This window comes from Anopheles nili, chromosome 3 (assembly GCF_943737925.1).
Source record: "Anopheles nili chromosome 3, idAnoNiliSN_F5_01, whole genome shotgun sequence".
Lineage (NCBI taxonomy): Eukaryota > Metazoa > Arthropoda > Insecta > Diptera > Culicidae > Anopheles > Anopheles nili.
In genome coordinates, this window is record NC_071292.1 from 13,467,451 (window position 1) to 13,487,001 (window position 19,551).

General features: G+C 44.2%; 1 protein-coding gene and 5 non-coding genes across 6 annotated transcripts; 3 read left to right on the forward strand and 3 right to left on the reverse strand.

The window, feature by feature from the left end:
- Positions 1-2,861: 2,861 nt before the first annotated feature.
- Positions 2,862-2,934, reverse strand: Trnak-cuu (transfer RNA lysine (anticodon CUU)). Its single transcript has one exon. It is a non-coding gene; the product is annotated as a tRNA-Lys (tRNA).
- A 310-nt stretch (positions 2,935-3,244) lies between these two features.
- Positions 3,245-3,317, forward strand: Trnaa-agc (transfer RNA alanine (anticodon AGC)). Its single transcript has one exon. It is a non-coding gene; the product is annotated as a tRNA-Ala (tRNA).
- A 1,094-nt stretch (positions 3,318-4,411) lies between these two features.
- On the reverse strand, positions 4,412-4,484 carry Trnaa-agc (transfer RNA alanine (anticodon AGC)). The gene has a single exon. It is a non-coding gene; the product is annotated as a tRNA-Ala (tRNA).
- A 310-nt stretch (positions 4,485-4,794) lies between these two features.
- Trnak-cuu (transfer RNA lysine (anticodon CUU)) lies at positions 4,795-4,867 on the forward strand. The gene has a single exon. It is a non-coding gene; the product is annotated as a tRNA-Lys (tRNA).
- A 505-nt stretch (positions 4,868-5,372) lies between these two features.
- LOC128723473 (ras suppressor protein 1) lies at positions 5,373-7,374 on the forward strand. The gene is made up of 6 exons (XM_053817218.1): positions 5,373-5,529; positions 5,781-5,831; positions 6,173-6,412; positions 6,484-6,566; positions 6,646-6,893; positions 6,968-7,374. Exons 1-6 carry the CDS (start codon positions 5,376-5,378, stop codon positions 7,062-7,064), a joined length of 873 nt encoding a protein of 290 aa, XP_053673193.1. The 5' UTR covers positions 5,373-5,375; the 3' UTR covers positions 7,065-7,374.
- A 9,979-nt stretch (positions 7,375-17,353) lies between these two features.
- Positions 17,354-17,553, reverse strand: Trnal-caa (transfer RNA leucine (anticodon CAA)). Its single transcript has 2 exons — positions 17,516-17,553; positions 17,354-17,398 (listed from the first exon to the last, which is right to left on the reverse strand). It is a non-coding gene; the product is annotated as a tRNA-Leu (tRNA).
- Between the last annotated feature and the right edge of the window lie 1,998 nt (positions 17,554-19,551).

A 19,551-nucleotide genomic window follows, 5' to 3' on the forward strand; every position in this document is an offset into this window, starting at 1 on the left:
AAAAGATCAAAATTAACTCGATCGTGTAACCGTTTCTTGTGAAGTTTTAGCACTGCAACGTTTGGATTCTCTTTAATCTCAAATATTCACAATTTGCGTTTGTCAAACTCACCCATAAGTCATCATTTATTGTATGCTCTATTTTTAAGTTAATTATACCATGGTTCATCACTGCCCGATCAAAGTCGCTGACGTGCAGAGCTGAAAAACGATCGCTCAATTGTCGGGTGAATAATTCTTTCGGATTTCCAAACCAACAAACTCTTCAGTAGCATAGTGAGATGGTTTTCTTTAGATGCCAACAAACAATATTAGTTTAGGTTAATTTGCGAAGCTCAAGGGATGATAGAAACTCAACCAGTACCATCAGTGGCATCTATTTGGCATGATTGCTGGTGCAGAAGAAACATTCGGTCTCGTTTTCGTATCAATTTCGTTTGAGTTTGTTACGATCAGTATGCCATTTTGTTATTCCGAAAAGTATGTGTATTTGATTAGCATTATATACTGACACAAGGCAAAACGGGGAGGGATGAGGTGGCGAAACTTAAAATCAAATCTCATCTATTTTTCCCACAGACATGTCGAAAAAGCTGATCGATACGGGTGCGTTATGTTAAAATTTTAAAGCATGCTGTGAAGGCAATGACGAAAATAGAAAGGATAAAGCGTGATTGAGAAATAGCGATAAAAAAACAAATGAAAATTGTTGAATGAAATAACAATGAATCTAGCAGCGGAAAAAATGCATAGCAAAAAACGAGGCAACAAACATCTGTCGGAAGATTTTTCGCTTCACATTCTCTATTAATATCAAGATCAAAGAAATGGATAGAGAAAATTCAAATGCTACTACACGCGATGGATGGTAGGAAAGAAGGATGTCGATGGTGCGCTGCATAAGGTGTACTCTGAAATAAATTCTTCCAATTGAGTAGTAAGAAAGCCGACTGTGTTGCAAAAAGACAAAAGTACTCTTCGGAAAAGCTCATTACGTTAAAAATAAAACGTTCATTACATTGTAAAAGTGCGAGGGAATATGCAAAACCCGACTTAAGCCAAACATTCTCACACGTGGACTACAAAATGGTAGAAAGATACCAAATGCAAACATGTAATAAGACAAAACGCACGACCGGGTGTGGTGTGTGCTGTAACAGACATTTATTAAGAAAAATTGTATGCATATAAGGAATGAAAACAATCGTACATGCATCAAAACGAGTGTTGTGAGCGAAAGTAAATAGAGAACAGAGACCGAACAGAGCAGCATTGAAAGGAAAAATTGGGCATGAAAGAGGGCGAGAAAATAGTATGTTTCTATTATTGTAACTATTTGTAAATGTTTGTAAATAGTGTTCGAAGTAAGCGCAGCGAAAGCATGAAGAAATGAAAGAAAGCGAACAAGAAAACAGTAACTATAAAGAGAAGCGATTCGGACGAGAAGAACTGGTACTAGTTCGCAACAGGTATAGGACAATGTAAACGGATCACTGAGGATAACAATTGCTCAGATCAAACTAGCGAATGATCTGAAGGGAAAGTCTGAATGATTGGATTAGTGATAAAACAATAAAGGAAAACACAAAAAATCCTACTAAAAACTGAAACTTGTCTACCGTTTTCTTTCCTCTGTTAATTGAAAAATTAACGTGTCTGGTATGTATGGTTACATATATATTTATTTGTTACCCCTTTTCCGAAGTTATTAATTTTTAAAACATAAATGAGGTCTATTTGCGTCCGAAAATTGTTGGATAATACAAACTCTAGAAGATTTCATTGATATTTTGCGCATTTGATGATTCTTACTCACGAGCGACCATATTAGTTTCCCCAAAGTTACATATATATTTATTTGATACCCCTTTTCCGAAATTATTATCTTTTAAAACATAAATGAGGTCTATTTGCGTCCGAAAAATGTTGGATAATACAAACATTAGAAGATTTCATTGATATTTTGCGCATTTGATGATTCTTACTCACGAGCGACCAAATTAGTTTCCCCAAAAAGGGTTAAAAAAAAAGGTAATAAATCATAAAACTCGCATTAAAAATTCATGAATATTTGAAGGACTCCTTTGAGAAAAAATGTTGCTCCATTTGAGGTGCGAATTACTGCCCTATCCCTCAAAATACGGTGCAAAACCGCGCAGAAACGTTGAATCGCCAAAAACGGCCACGTTGCATTTCGCCCTTGACGCACGCAACCGGATTAGCGCTTCGCTGAAAAAGCATTTTTGCGGTGTCAAATTTTGCCTTCCAAATTGGCTAGTTTGCCTGCCAAGTTAACAGGAGATCATGCTTCGAAGAGGTATCAGCTCGGCTGGTACCGCTGGTACATATTGCTAGCTCCCTCTAACGTCCTTAACGCATATAGCTATCCTTTTCGGTGCGTGTTTATCCACAAGCTATCTCTTTTACACTCGATCGCACGCTGTTCTCAGCGCACTGTGGTTTTTGTGGCGACCATTATTCATGAGACTATGATCGAATTAAATAATTTGGCTGCATATAAAACAATTGTTTTGATCGCAAAAATGAAGAAAACGAGGTGTGGTAGTTTTCTGTTACATAAATAAATGATTCTCATTGTATTGTGTGAGCTGGTTTTGCAAAAAACAATGAAATTAAAACAAATAAAAAGTACGATGTCCATATGACACGCGTCGTTCCATAGTGCAGCGATGATTTGGTCTTCCAATCGCGTCGCTCGTTCGGAAAGAAAGACAGCACCATTCTCTTACCGTTAGATTTCTCGCACCCACGTGTATCCGGTACATGTAAAATAATCATTGTTGGTATTTTTTTGGATCTGCTGGATAAAACGCGATCATTGATGAAAAAAGTTTACTCAGCGCCCAACGTGGGGCTCGAACCCACGACCCTGAGATTAAGAGTCTCATGCTCTACCGACTGAGCTAGCCGGGCTGTCAACGCGTGGGCATCTCAAGCGTGTTAAGAAGACATTGCCTATACCTTAGGTACTCATCATCATGAACTCCCTCGATGCGCATCTTCATTGGTTCATCTTCTACGTTGTTCTTCATTCTCGAGACGTCATTACCTCGACACGTTTGTTGCTACAAGTAGGATTACAAAGACCTGATTGAGTATCATTTCTGTATAATTGATCTCTGAAAGGGTCTACATTGCACTAATTGCTACGCTTTCTCATTTAACCTATTTTAGATGTACAATATAGCCAACAAAAGCTAGTTTGAACCACACGTATTCATCAGGGGATGTAGCTCAGATGGTAGAGCGCTCGCTTAGCATGTGAGAGGTACGGGGATCGATACCCCGCATCTCCATTCAATAACTTTTTTTCTGGATTGGATCATTTTTTTTCGTACAACTAGCTGCATGCACTATCTCAGGATTATTTTGTAGTACTTTGTTCTATTATTTAGTATTTTCAATGTATTATTTTGTAGTACATCATATTTCGTAAAAGTATGATTTTCTGCTTTGCATAAAACACAAAAGAGATTGTGTGATTTAGTAGAGTAAATTATATGATCGGTGATACATTTCTTCGATAAAATAATAATAATTATAATAATTTGATCACTAATTAATCAAACGTACAAAAACTACATTTTATTATAAGCAAAGATATTTCTTATCGGTAGCACTCTTATGTTGGAAATTTTAAAAAATAACTGACATTTGAGGCTGTTGCATTTCTTTACCCTGTCAGTTTGTTAAGAGACGTTTCTTTACAAATTAAACATAGCAAGTCAGTACATCGTAACCAATAATTACTTATAGTTTCTAAAATAAATCAAAACTGTTATTTTGTTTACCGTTTTGCTTACTTATTTTGTAAGACACATAATCCTTAAGATCAGTCTTATGTTCGTGATGTATTCGTTACCACTTGGTTGAAATAATTTCTCTGAATATTACGATGATGATCTTTTTATTTGCCGTTATATTATAAAGAATAAACGCGGTTGCAACTGAAACGCACAAAAGACGTTCAATGACAAGTTTACGATGCCATTTAATTTCATTCTGCATCGTAGTTGCATTTGAAATCAAAGATCTTAACAACAAACATGTTCGCTTCTTACTGTACCAACGTCTCTTGAAGGTTTATTTGATATATTTTATATTGTGAATGATGTTATTTCTTCGATATATGATGTGGATACTTTATCAAATATCGAAGAAATGTATCACCGATCAATCAAATAATTTACTCTACTCAATCACACAATCCCTTTTGTGTTGTGTTTTATGCAAAGCAGAAAATCATACTTTTACGAAATATGATGTACTACAAAATAATACATTGAAAATACTAAATAATAAAACAAAGTACTACAAAATAATCCTGAGATAGTGCATGCAGCTAGTTGTACGAAAAAAAACGATCCAATCCAGAAAAAAAGTTATTGAATGGAGATGCGGGGTATCGATCCCCGTACCTCTCACATGCTAAGCGAGCGCTCTACCATCTGAGCTACATCCCCTGATGAATACGTGTGGTTCAAACTAGCTTTTGTTGGCTATATTGTACATCTAAAATAGGTTAAATGAGAAAGCGTAGCAATTAGTGCAATGTAGACCCTTTCAGAGATCAATTATACAGAAATGATACTCAATCAGGTCTTTGTAATCCTACTTGTAGCAACAAACGTGTCGAGGTAATGACGTCTCGAGAATGAAGAACAACGTAGAAGATGAACCAATGAAGATGCGCATCGAGGGAGTTCATGATGATGAGTACCTAAGGTATAGGCAATGTGTTCTTAACACGCTTGAGATGCCCACGCGTTGACAGCCCGGCTAGCTCAGTCGGTAGAGCATGAGACTCTTAATCTCAGGGTCGTGGGTTCGAGCCCCACGTTGGGCGCTGAGTAAACCTTTTTTTGTTTTTATTTTATGACATCTGCTCTAATTACCGATATGCCACCGTAGCTGCTTATTATTGCTAAATTAAGATGGACAAGCGTGTGAGGCGATACAATTTATCAATTTGCCTCATTTTGAATCAATCTGATCGCTTGATATGCGCGCGCATACCCGTTTTCGTTAGTTTTTGTTTGAATCCCTATTTAAAACTATCCATCCGATACTCTCGCGCGCGCGTAGAGAGAGCTAAAGGTGCGCACTGACATCACTCGTACGCACATGCGAAGGACAAAATCCTCCCGCACAGCATTAGTGAGTCACACCTGCGAAACCAAAGAAACGCTGCTCAATCCTACGCGCGAGATTGATCGAGATTCACGATCAATTCTCTGGCCACAACCACCGCAGTAGTGATCGCGAGCGCGTACGCAACGTTCCATTCAAGCAAGCTGCAAGCTGATCCTGTTTTCCCTTCATAATTACGCTAGTTGCATAGCTGCAGAGCAAAAATGTCAAACCAACCCGTCGTCAGTTGTTTACCTGTCACTGCAAACAAAATGTCGAAAGCAAAGAAGGTTTTGGATGAGGCTCGCGATACCAAAAATCGCGAAATTGACCTGGTAGATCGCAGTATTTCCACCTTCGACGAGCTGCCAGGGTTGCGTGAGTATTAGCCGGACGCGGGTCGCGTGGCGTTAGAGCGAACCCGAATTTCCTATTTTGGTAAAAACTGCTTTTTTTGGTAGTTTTGTTTGTGCGCTGGGGAAATGGGTGTGTCAAGGGAAAAGATGCTGCGAGGTGGCCCGTTGGTGGGGGTTTGTTTTGAAATGGAGACGCTACATTTGTAGCATGATTTTGCCCGAAATTCAACTAAATCTAATGGTGTTCTTTAATTTATTCGATTTTATTTGCAGTTAATATGCTGTTTGTTACTAGAATCACGTTGAGCCACAACAAATTGAAGAGTGAGTAACATATGGTTTGTTATTGTTTTTAAAATCATGAATATCATTACTTGCAACGTGTGGAAATACGCCAGAGTGTCATGTGCTACATACTAAAATATGCTAGTTTAGTTTGGAATGCATTTTTATCAGTGAAATAAGTGAAAATAGCGAATTGTAGGTGTTTTGTTTCGTATTGAATCATCCTCTCTTGCACACGCCCGCGCGAACTCAGCTGACGTTTAAGAATTCGAGCACTTAGGGCTGTGCGATATTTTGTTTACAGTGCTCGAATGATTCAAAATTTGCGCGGTTCACGATGCAACTGCAGGCTAAAATACGATTGATTCCTTTTTCCTCAGGTGTTCCCCCGGGTATAGCGAACCTGAACAATTTGGAAATCTTAAACCTCTCCAACAACCAGCTGGAAGAGCTGCCGCTTTCGCTTTCGTCGATGCCAAAGCTGAGAATCCTCAACTGCTCGATCAATCGGCTGAACACGTTGCCCCGCGGGTTTGGAGCGTTTCCCGTGCTGGAGGTGCTAGATTTATCGTACAATAATTTGAACGAGAACGTGCTGCCGGGAAACTTTTTTATGATGGGTACATTATGCAGACGATTAGTGGAGCATGCATCGATCACGGGAAATTAACCTCTTCCTTACCCGTTTCAGATTCGCTGCGCGCGCTGTATCTCGGCGATAATGAGTTCGAATACCTGCCGAAAGAGATTCGCAATTTGAAAAATCTCCAGATTGTAAGCACACTCACAATGGACACTGCACATTCACCTGACCTTGGGCTTCACTTAACATTCCTTCACTTCTCTTCGTTAGCTCGGACTGCGGGATAACGATTTGCTGGAGTTGCCGAGAGAGATCGGTGAACTAACGCGCATTCGGGAGCTGCACATCCAAAACAACCGGTTGAGTGTGTTGCCGCCAGAAATCTCTAACCTGGACATGCCCGGACCAAAGTCGGTACTCAAAATGGAGGAAAACCCATGGGTGACAGCGATCGCGGAGCAGTATCTGGTCGGCATTAGCCACGTGTTGGAGTACATCAAGACGGAGGCGTACAGAATGTAAGAACCACGCGGCTGCCCTGCGACTCGTGTCGCCGATCGACACTAACTTTTGTTCGAATGTTGTCTTACAGCCTGTACAATCGCTACACGCAGTCGGGAGGTAAATCAGGCAGTGATCTGCCGCCCAAATCGGACAAAAGCAAAAAGGCGTCCCGGGCTCGTTCGTAAAGCAGCGAATAGCGAACGTCGTGTTGCCGATGAATCGACGGCCATCCCAGTGCCAATGGTGCCAACCGGAAGCTCCACGCTGTTCCCAGTGAAACAGAACGCAACTAAAAACGGGAGAACCGGGTTTTTATGTTCAAACTAACAGCGACTAGCAATTGAAGTATTTCAATCAGCGCAATGGAGAGTAGATGAGAATAGTTTGTTAAACTAATTTAATTAACACCGACTTAATGTACGCGCGTGTGCAGCTGCGACTGCAAGTGCCTTAAACCCGTTAACACAACACTGCGTACAATCGCACAACGCAAAGTAATGCAATTAAAATGATAATAAAATTGATGTGTCTGGAAGTAATTTACGATCTTCGGTGTTTTATTATCCGAGAACTGCATTCGAAATATACTCCGACGATGTCTTGTGAAAAGGCAAAGTTTTGCCTACTGCCGACAGCCGCAGAACGCCGTGAAAGCGAAAAAAGCGCACCTAGAGCTGCATCGAGTACATTTTAGATTTCACCGCACCACAAGAAAGAAAGAGAGAAAAAAACTGTTTTAATTGAACTTGATACATCGACGGCAAGGCAAGTCAGCGCTGGCTGGCATAAAATGAGCCAAAAATGTGGAGTGTTTCATTCGGCAATTATTTACTCGAGCTAAATTTTGTAAATATCCGCCCAATCTCCTCAACCACGGGCACGTTAGTTAAGCAACCACAGAAACCCGTATCGGAAAGAAAAGCAAGAACGGCTCCTGGTGCTCGAAGTTCCCGGGAGCGATCTTGCGCCAGGCGGAGCGAACACAGCCGGGGCGGGGAATTAAAAACTTTTTCCCTCTAACCTAATTAGTGTAAGTAATGCAATTTGGAACTTGTGCCGGTATGTTCGGTTCACTATTAATTTCAATCGCACCGGCGACGTTCATTTCTTCGCTTCGCCAAAAAAAAAAATGGCGGCTTTCATGAGGGCTGGTGAGGGATAAGGATAAGACGCTTTAAGACGGGTGCTTTCGATTTTTGCACGAGAAAAAAAAAACGCCAGTATCGGAAAAATAGTACAACCCCACGATGAATGGGCAACAAAAGAATATTGGATGGGATGTAGAAATCAGATGATTCTAATGTAATACTGCAAGCTAGAAAGAAAAGCTTAAAAGGAATGAATTTTTCATCGTATTTCAAGATGTTTTTCTTACGCCACAGGGCGTGAAACCCGTTTTGAACGTATGCTTTTGAAAATGCATTTTAATTCCTTCGCATGACAAAAAGCTGCCGTACAAAATATGACCTGTTTCGAGCAATACGCCCTTCGTTTCATAACAGATATACACCCTCTGCTTGGTTTAGCATTGGGAGCATCGCTTAAAACTCGCCCTCCGTAAAATGTGGCATAAAAAAGTGATATTTCTGGTGGCCCAGTCCGGATGGTGAAAATTATGGCACGAATAAATGGTCCGATGCTTGAAGGTCTGTTTAACACGAGCGGTAGAAACTGCCCGATTGGTAGCCCCGTTCTGAAGGCTTCCAATAACGCCCCAAGCAGCACGCCACCGGGAAGGTAGGTTGTAAAGCGTGAAGATAAAATAATGAGAGGATGATCATTGAAATTAATTACATCGCACGTCGATGCCCTCGGGGGGGGAGCCAACCGACCTGGGTCCAGTCCAGAGTCCTTTGGAACGTGCCATTTTGCGCAACTTTCCGTCGTTTTCCCGTTGAAAGACGCCGTCGATGGGCGAATCGTCTCAGAACGGACGTTTTCCGTTGTGATCGTTGTTTTTTCTTCTTCTTTTTGCTCTCGTTTTTTAAGACCCCTCCAACACCGGCAGGAATCCTTCCACAGCCTGGGTCTTGGGGCAGTTTCGCAAACGAAACACGTGCCTCCTCACTCACGCGCAGAGCGGGAACACACAAAATGGAGATTAGCAAAAGTCGTTAAAGAACTTTCGCCGGAATTTCGTCAAAACGCAACTCGGCATCCGGACCGGTGTAAAGTTACACACTTCGTTGGTGCGCGGTGAAGGATAATCGCACGTGTGGCACCTGCAGGCTTCTGGGGCAAACCAAAACCGGCCCCTTTTTTCCGAGTTGGTCATTTTTCTTTGTCCATTTGAAGGGCAGCTTTTCAAATGGCTCGCGTTGTGTGGCTTTCTCACCGGTGGCTGCGAAACTCGAGAGATTTTTCCTCTTCTCCTGTCCGAGGTGTGCTTCGTGGCCGGATTGACGAGAAAAGTTTAAGCACTGATTTTCCTGACCGCCTTACCGTTTCTGGCACGAATCGGAACATCATTAATGCCGTGGCTGTCGAAAGGATCGCGTCCTTACCGTAGGCTGGTGGTGGAGGGCTGAATCAGATCGGCATCCTTGATGGCATCTCGCTTTGCGATGGCTCCACCGTGGAAGGCTGGTAGGATGGTTCCGAGAGTGCATTAGGGCGTGCAGGAAAATGCTCCATAATCGAACGACCCGTGAGTGCCTTTTTATGCGCGTTGGAGTAAAAATAATTGACTACGTCCGTACGCCCGCACGCTCAAATGGTTCCGGTAAAGACACGAACAGGTACCGGAAAAGGGCAGAAAAAAAAATGGAGGCCAACAAATAATGAGCCCGCTCTTGAGCTTGACTGGGGCCGAACTGAATTGCAGGATGTTGTTAATGCATGGATTGGCAAAACGATAATTCCGGTGCTCGTTATTCAAGTTATTGAAAACGCATTTAAATGCGGTGTTTTTATTTTATTCAAGAGACAGGCGAGGGAAAGAGGTTGATGAAAAGCACGTCAAGTTGCGCTGTGAGTTTTCGCTGGCAACCGTTTGAAGGAGGTGTTTAAATTTTAATTCCATGCTTACATTGAAATCATCTCGTTGTCCTCGGTGAGCCTCATCGCGCAGCGGGAAAATTGCTTCCCGAAGCGAAAAATGAACCCGACAGGCAGCAGCTGCGAGCCGGTGCATTCCTCAGGTGATGATGAGCCCCGGGTTGGCCACGGGATCGCGAGTTCCAATCAACCAACTGTGATAATGGTAAATTATTAATCATAATCAACGGAACGCTTCACCTCCCATCGGATGATGGTTTGGGGTAAGTCCTTTTTTTTCACTTCAAACATTTTTTGTCCGGTTTTGAATGCAATATTTCGCCCTCTCTTCCCACTCATCGATGCACAAATACTGCTGGGGAATGTCGAATGTGGGTGGGTGGGTGAGCAAAATGCAATAAATCGCCTTAAAAATGAAACATCCCGGCCGCGCGTGTGCATCGAAGCGTCCAACCGTGGGCGACAAATTTTCATGTTTCATGCGTCCGGTGTGGGGGTGAGTGAGATTCAACCCCCCGTTTGGTGGTTCGTACAATATTTAACAACATTTTTATTACGCCCCCTAACGGAACCCATGCTCGATGCCCACTACCGAAGCGATTGATGGAAATTTCGCACAAATTTATCAATCATCTGTCACCGCGCGTGGTGGCCTTTTTTTTGGGCTGACTCTTTTTCTCTCTCACTTTCTCTCGCTCTCTCTGTCTCGTTGCATACAGGTGCATGTTTGACAACCACCTTCGGTTGTGAATAGAACATGAGCCCGCCTGTGGAAGCGACCGGTGGAAATTGCTCGATTTCAATTGCACTTCACATTTCCGATCGAAGTTGCCACTGAGTGTGCAGTCATTAACGTTTGACGGGATGATGGAAAATTTGAAGCGCATATTTGGAAGAGAGAGAAAGACATAGACAGAGGGAGAGAGAGAGAGCTACAGCAAGCTCGTACCCTACTCGAGGAAAAAAAGGAACGGGATACCGAAGCTGGAGCCACTTTTTCCCGGCCCGGTGCTTCATTCCGTCGACCGCGATCGCTAATTTTTCGTGGCACAGGACCTCCTGCGTTTGATTGATGTGAATTTTTTTCCCCCAATATTGGTCACGTGAGAGGCGGTTTTTTTTCGTCCACCTCGGTGTCAATGTGCGCGTTTGCTGCTGATTAAGACTCGCGCACTCGAGGGAGGATGACATTTTGTGAAGTGTCGTTTGCGTGTGGAAAAAATGCACCCTCACCGAGGTGGGCGTGGGGATGGGAAATTTGCTCTTTAATTGGATCGCGAGTTTGTACCTTTGATCGAGCCGATAGAGCCCAATGTTCAATGTGCGAAGAAGAGTGGCATGGGGAGGGTAATTCTATCCCACCTGCAAACGAATGGAGCTTATAATTAAACTTTTGATGTTAATTAGCGGGTTTATTGCCGAACAAATGCGATAGTTTGGCTCAGCCAGCGGAACAAGCGATACTGGAGGTATGCCAATACATATAAGTGGGTGTTTTAATGAAATAGAATACCTTTATTAACGCAATTTATTAAAGAAAATTTCATTTTCATTAAAAGCAAAGAGATTCCTCTAAAACGTAACAGCTTTAAATAGCAAAACGAAGGAAAAAGTGCATAATGTGATTTAATCCGCCGAAAAAATCCTCTCCACAAACCGTAACAATGGATTTCCTGTATCGTTGTTCCAGCAGACCACATGAGTGAAAACTTCCTGGGCTTTTGGAATTTCCCATTATGCTATATTCCACCAAAATCCCCCCCCCCCCCCCCTCCCCCTTCGGTACCTTTCGGCTGCAATTTGGCTCAAACAGGGGACAAAAATCGAGCATGATCTCGCTCCATATGCGTTCCCGAAATCGGTTACCAAGGCAACCGGAACACCGTGCGCTAAGGGATCGAGTAGGCCGTGTTCTGCATCGCCACCAGCACGCATATGGAGCTGATAATGATTTTTGCCCCGGCTGATCATTGCGCTTCCGGTGGCAAGCAAAAAATGACAGGAAAAGAGAGAAAAAAAAAATCAAGCCTTTGAGCTCGCACAAAAGTGCATTTTTTCTTGCCCTTCCCCGGGGGGTGGCGGCTCTGCGTACGATACGCTGTTCGTTGGAGTTTTATTATTCCTCCCATCCGAATGGGATCCCCACAAGAGCGTCCGTGCCAGAAAGGCTGCTAGCATTTTTTGTTATTCAGACACACCCCCTTTATGAACGGACCGGCTCATAAATCGAATTAACACGGTCACCTAACGGGAAAATTAACTTTTATCGATGCTAGCTCTAAACGGGGCCGGTAGCGAAAGGGAACGCTTTCCACTTGTCTGCAAAAAGAATAAAGAAAAAACAGGAAATGATCCAAATGAGTGCTAAAAATCTGATCGGAAAATTTCCATCAAAGGGAGGGGCGGTGGTGATTGAGCTTGGGTGGATATTCCCGTTAAGGGTGGGAAGCCGGGAAAATAGAGGACATTATCGGGAAGCATGAGTGTGTGTGCGCGCCATTTTTTGTTGCACACCCGTTTCGTTCTGTTTTGTATCGGTTCGGTTCCTCCCGCCGAGCTGCCGTTTGATGTGGAATGCGGGAATAATGTTGCGTATTGGCTCTCCCGTTTTTTTTTGCACCGCTCGGTTGATGCTTTCTGGCGGCAGCAGATGAATTTTAATATATTTTATTTGCCATTGCGCTTCCGGCGCACCCCAGGCACAAGCGCGAGCGAGACGAATTCGGGTGTGATTTAATTGCATTTCCACCCCAACGTGGCGTGCCGGAAAAGTGATGTTTGCTCCTGTTTTAGGGGCTGGCCCTTTTTTTTACCTCATGTCTTTATCCCACGGCCAGGTGAACCAACGAAAGGCCGAACCAGGGAAACCAGGCTGTTCAATCATCGATTAATCCGATGGCAACCGGCCCGTCTGCCTCCGGGGAGAAAATCGCATCAACGGGATGGGGAACGATGGGTTGGGAATTATATTGTCGTGTTTTTCACGAGCGTTACTCTGGTCCCGGGTCCCTGGTAGGGGGCTTGTTTTTGTTTCGTTAGAAGCTGTCCCATTTTCCGATGTTCGCTCGCTCGCACCCGAAGGGCGACGATGTGGAAAAATTGGAAAACCCAAAAGTACGTGTGCGTGTCGGCGGTATGATTTTGTTGTTTTTAATCATGTGCCGAATGCTATTATTTATTTAATATTGGCTACTTTCACCGGGTCTCCCCGCTGGCTGAGGTGGCCGGATCGAGCGTCGATGTTCGATCTGTACTTGTACTGTTTCGTTTCCAACACGGGGGATCGTTTTTTTTCTGGTCTTTCTCTCACCTGCTTCCATTTCTACCCATTGTGTTCTACCCCTAAAGGGAGGAATGTTTTCGATTTTTTTTGATTGCGTTTTATTTGCGACACTAACCACCACCATTCGCTGCGTTCCGGTGTACTGCAAAACGAACGGCTCGGGTTTAACGTGAAGCGACATAAACATGCGAAACAACCACCCCCGGAGGGGTTTTCGATCTGAGGCCGTGTCTAGAGCATGCCTGGTCGCCTATGGTGGCCATCGTTCGGTTTGGTTTGAAATTTAAAGCGAAACGTGAGTTGGCGTGGAGAGAAAATGGAACGGTGGTGATCGAAAAAAAAAAGAAAACCGCTCATAGCGTAAGTAAAGCGAAAGGGACGTGAAAACGAGATGGACTGTTGAAGACTGGATGGGCATGGTTTAAAAATACGTGTAGCAGAAAACGAGAAACGACCGGACGCCGAGTACGCCGATGGGTAAGCAGAGCACAATATCAATAAAAGAACTGCTGGCCGCCGACATGACACTGTTATAATTTTAATGCCATTATCACAGGTTTATTGCGAGGTATTTCGCACCCCTGGATGATAGTGGGGAAAAACAAGGTACCGTTGAAAAACGATGAACCGATTTGAGTTCTGCGTAAATTTCAGCGTGGTAGATCATTGGAATTTTCCAGGTATGCAACATTATTATTTGTGAATGTGAATATTGTTGATTTGTTGGTGCATACATTTTTTCATGAATTTAATTATATTTGTTATTTATTATGATGCATAAAGCCACTTCACATGCTCTCGTTTGAGTATTTGAAATAAAGTCCATTTGCGCGTTATTTGTACGCCATCAGTTTCATTTACATTTAAGACCCCATGCAAAAGGATGGAAGCATGTTCTCCCTCTTGAATCCTCGCATCAATCCACGGAAACCGAATCTCCATCCCTGTGTCGCGTGATGGGAAGGAATCATTCCATCCGAACTGTCACAACCAGTGGCACTTGTCGGCAAGTTTCAATAAATTCGACCCACTCTAGCGCGAAACGCCCAAGCGACACGACGAAATCTGCGAAGGCGATCGCAGCCCATAATTGGCCCCAAAATGTTCGACAACAAGCTATGAAATTGCCACCGGTAATGGCCACCCGGTACACGCGGAGAAGAAGCGGTACGTGGACGCGGGGACGGGATAAAAGAAGCCAACCGTGCCCTGACTTATGTGTTGTCCATTTGTTTCATTTTGCGGCCCAACTCGATGGAGGCGCCTGGTGTTTGGTGCTCGGTGGAGGCGCCCGGTTGATTTCAATTCCGGGCACGTAGTTTTCCAATTTATGACAGCGAATCTGGGTCCGGTGCGAGTTTCTGTTTTGCTTTCTTTTTGTGTTTTTACGTTCGATCCATTGCCTACACGGCGGTCGAGTTTGTGTCCCGTAGCAAGCTTCGATTCGTGCTTTTCTCGCGCTCTTTCTTGCAATCCCTCCCCTCATTTTGAAGGGCTTCTTGCACGTGGTGGCCCTTTGAAAGTGGCAGGATCGGTTCCGGTAGGTCGATTGGTGCGAATTGGCAACACCACCGGAGCAGGCCTACATTCGGCTGCAGGCTATTCCGCGAGCTGCTCACAGCCAGCTGGGGAGACGGGCTATCTATTTCGTGTGGATATTCATTTTATCTCCCCCCCCCACTAACCATCCAAGATTGGCCAGAAGAAGCCCTAAACGGTCTGTTTTTTTTACGAGGGAGGCCCATTTTTGTTCGGTTCCGTGCGACAAAGTCACTGTCCTACTCCGGCAGAAACACAGCAACTTCTTCCCGGGAAGGTTGCCTCGGGACGGCGTGATTTGGTGTCGTAAAATGGCTTACATCTAGGCGGTTCCAGGACAATTGGGCAACCGTTGGGCAAGGATGCGCCTCACCTCGACCAATTGTACTGAAGTGGCATTTGTGCCGGTAGGTAATGGGCTCGGATGCATCATGGTGCTGGTCGTAAATCTTCTAATGAGCCGTATATTTCTGGGCTTCCGGTTGAGTAGGACGGATTAGGGATGGAGTGGTCGACACAATTGCGTACCGTACGGGTGGTTGGGTTTTTTTTTAGCAGAAATGGGGACGACGTCGTTACCTACGTGTACTTAGGTTTTATTTACGACATAGAAAAGAAGGAAAAAAATCCCATTCCCATATGCTGGCGACACTCAGGTAGGGAGGGCACATATTTAAGTATGATTTACGAATAATATTTCGAGAATTGCTTGTATTTAAATTAACACCAATTTATTGATTAGCCACATGGAATGGGCTATGAATGGAATGGCATTATGAGCTTGTTGAGCGAAAATTAAAAAAAAGTTTTAACACTAAAATAACTGTGAAAGTAGTGCTGATTATGTTATTTGAAAAAATGCTACAAATATGACAAGTATGAATGTGATATTTTCCTAGTAACAATTCAAAACCCAGACCACTTGGCAAGCTTACAAGCCACCTGCACATGCTTCACCGTCCCAGCGAGCGTGCCATATTTCATGCTGCAAATGGGAACGCGCAACACGGCATGTGGGAAGCCGGAAACATGGGTAAAATAAATAAATTATTGTGCAGCTATTCCACCGCCGGCGTGAGGCTGCCGAAAGACGGATCAACCGTACTCTCGTCGGCCGGCGAGGATTCCATTTTGAGCGCCGCGCGCAGAATGATTTATCTCGCAAGCGTACCACGAAGCGAGGAAATAAGGCCACCCGAAACGACACTGACTAGTTTACTTTCACCTGGTGTACGCACCGGAACAGTAAGCCCTCTGAGCGGCTCAACCGTAACCGGAAAGCCGACGGTCCGAGTGAGCGAGAAAACCCACCCCCCGTCCAGGAACCAAAGATGGGTGGGCGCTTTCTCGGGACGCTTATTTTGCCCATCCCAACAAAACCCGTCCCACAGACACTTTTGCTTTCGTTCGCCGGCCTGACATCGTTTACTGGGACGAAGCGGGAACTTTTCCGGGCGAGAAAATCTCATCCACAGTGTGACGGGAAAGTGAAAAAAAAAACACACACACCAGCTACGAAAACTGTTTATCCAACGCGCGCTACAAGCAGCCCGTGGCCCCCGGATGGATATTTGAAAATATTTTGACAAAACTTAATTTAGCGGATTTTCACAATATTTATTTATATCGCTTTACATGACAAATTGCTCGTTCGCCAAAGTTGCGCCAGGCACTGCGCGCAGGAAAAGGAGCGCTCCGTTTGCTCGGAAAACTCGGCATTGCTTCAGGGTTAGAATGTTCCGCGAACAGTAGGCGACGACGGGTTGCTGCGAAATGGATTGCGAAACCGGCTTTTCTTGCGCTTTTCTTTTTCGCACGAGCGCACTCTCTCTCTCTCTCTCGCTCGCTCGTTTGCGGACCATTTGTTTGGTGTTGTGAAATGACGGCACCGAATCTGTGGCTCCGCGGGGCAAAAATGTTTGTTTCCGCCAGGGAAACCCAAAAGGGGGAAGCAGTTATCTGGTGGCGCTTTGCGAGGTTGGGCGGGAAAATCTTGTCATAATCTGCTGACAACTTTCCTCAGATTCGGCGAAAGATGAATGGTTACACGGAAGCGGGCTAGCCGAAAATGGGGCATCCATCGTGTGGACGCGCGTCGATTGGCTCTGTCAGTTAGCAAAAGAAGAAAGCAGTAGCAAAAGAAAGCAACACCGTAAGCTCCCAAAGGCTTTCGCGCGGTGACCGGTAAACTGGCGTTCCAGCGAATGTTGGAATTTGAGCTTTTAGCCGAGCACTGCAAAGGTGAAGGATGGCGGGAACTGGTGCGTGAACTATTGTGCGTCAAATACAACACTAGGTCCCTGTAACAGTGTAAAAAAATTGACCTTTGGCTCAATAAAGTATCACAGATTTTTTATATGTGCCTTCTTTGTGAGATAGTGATTCAATCAACAAATTATTCTTGGAAGGATAATACAAATAGGATCGGATGTTTATAGTTTACAATTACATATTGATGTAGTAAAGTTTTTGCGGAATGTTCAACCGCACACTTATCTTAAGATAAGTTTAGTTTTCATAAATGTTTAGAGGTTTGTTATGCAGAGTGTATTTATTTTTTTAGGACATTATACCTCTTTCCAGGGTTGAATGAATGTAGAAAGATAATACAAACTTTATTTATTTAAAATAAAAATAAAAAAAAACATTTCCCTTTGTCAGAAGTGGGATTCGAACCCACGCCCTCAGAGAGGACCAGAATGCTCTCTTGATTGGTTTTGAAGAAGAAGAAGAAGAAGATTTAGAGAGAACCCACTGATTTAAACGTGAGTTGTTGGGGGGCAACTCAACCGCTTAAGTGGGCAAGATTAGAAAACTCTTGAGTCTGGCGCCTTAGACCGCTCGGCCATCCTGACACTTTGCTGGCGGGGCGATTTTGTGCGTATTTGTCGCCGCCGTCTCGCGAGCCACTTTCAGGCAAGTTTAAACAGCGTACCATGCCGTCCACGCGCATGGTCTCCGCATTATTCGCGTTTACCGTCGTTTCGTGGGCTTAAGGGTTTGGGGAATAAAAATCCCCTATCCCTCCTCTCCCCCCCTCCTTCCACCACGAGGAGGGTGGTATTGAAGCAACAGCAGGAAAAAGGAATTCAACGAGCAAACAGAGTACAAAAAATCATGCACGGTGATAAAGTTGGTTGAGGCAGATTTTTCCGCTTAACTTTGTTTAAACATTGTTTGTCGCCCGCTTCCCGTGGCTTTTCCGTTCGTTGATCCTAGCGACAGGCGGCGAGAACGGCACCGAATGCCGCGTGCCGTTGACAAAACCTTGCCCCGAGGAAGAGTTTATCAACGATAACAATCTTAATGGGATGTGTATATTTTAACATAATTTGCAACATATGTCGACGGAGGTTGTTGGAGCGGCACAGTTTTTCCAACCTTTAGCGGGAAAAGGCCACCCCGGATGACGTCTGGTGGAAAGGGGTCGAACTCGCCGCCGAGTGCGTGGGAGTCCGTGTGGGGGTGGGGAACAAAGTTACCGGCGCATATGGTGGTCTCGTTGGTTTTCCTTGATTTTTGCTTCGTTGACTTGCGTTGGCGCCACTTGGTACGTAGCGGGTGAAAGTTTCTTATTCCGGGGGACAAATTAAAGTCGATTGTTCCTGGATTTTCCGTTACTGTGCGTGTGTTTCGCTTTCTGTCTTTCGTTCTCCCACCGCTCTCTCTCTCTCTCTCTTTCTCGCTTTTTCTCGGAAATTTTTCTGCCCCCCATCTACGTAACCGGCATGTTCGGTGCCAGCTGGCGCCTCCTAATCGTGACCGAAACCGGTGGAAACACTTTCGACCCAGGCCAAAAACCTGAACGGAATGTCGATTAAGGTAATGAACTTTTTTGCCCGCCAGCGTTAATGATGTGCCGAAAGTGTCAATGATCGGTTTCGGGTTGGGTTTTTTTTTGTTGCCGTGCCGTGACGGGGTTAGCTGGACCGTGCCGAAGCGGATGTGGGTGGCTTTGATGGGGTTTGGCATGTTTTTCGCCTTACGCGGTGCATAATTAAAACCGCTGCACGGTAAAAGGTTACGGTACCATTCGTGGTAAGCCTGTATGTCGTCGATCGGAGCGTTGATTGAACTTTAAGTACTGTTTAATGAATGAAGCATATAAATTAAAACACATTTATCGAAGGGAAGCCGGGGAATTAATTCCAGAGCTTTAGATACAAAGCAATTAGCACAGATAATTAATAACAGTTACACGGCTGAATTGAAAATGTTATGTGTGTCATGTAAAAGCCGAGTATTGGCTTACCATTTATAAAGATTTTTAAATCGAGAGCTGCTATTTTATCCCTTCATTAGCTCATTGATTTTGTTGAACTGCTTCCGTCAGATGGAAGCAAAAATTAATCATATAAAATTACATAATTGAGTTCAACGGATCAATTCCAACCCTTATGTTTGGCATTCTATGAAGGATCATATGTTTCGATAGAAAATGGCAGGCATTTTTGTTACTTCATCACGGAAATAGTGACGGGCTTCAATTGGGATTGCGAGACAAATATGACAGCAAATCTACCGTATCACATGGCCGTGCAGTCGGCCCGGATTATTCCGTTCCGAGAGGTCAAATTCGATACGCTTCATTCGCCGAAACGAGACCGTTAATATTTTACACATATTCCTGTTCCCGTTTACCTTCGGGACACGCGTTCGAGCGTTTCGACGGCGGACAAATTCCTCGAAATTTTCCCACCGACCACCCTTGATGGGTGTGTGTTTGTTCGTCCTTGGACAATACCAGACGTCCTCTCGTGTTCTCGTGCGCTAGCTCGCTCAAATTGCCGACCATCACGCACGGTGATGTCGCGCACGATGATAGTTTAGTTTTACATACGGCCATTCCGGTT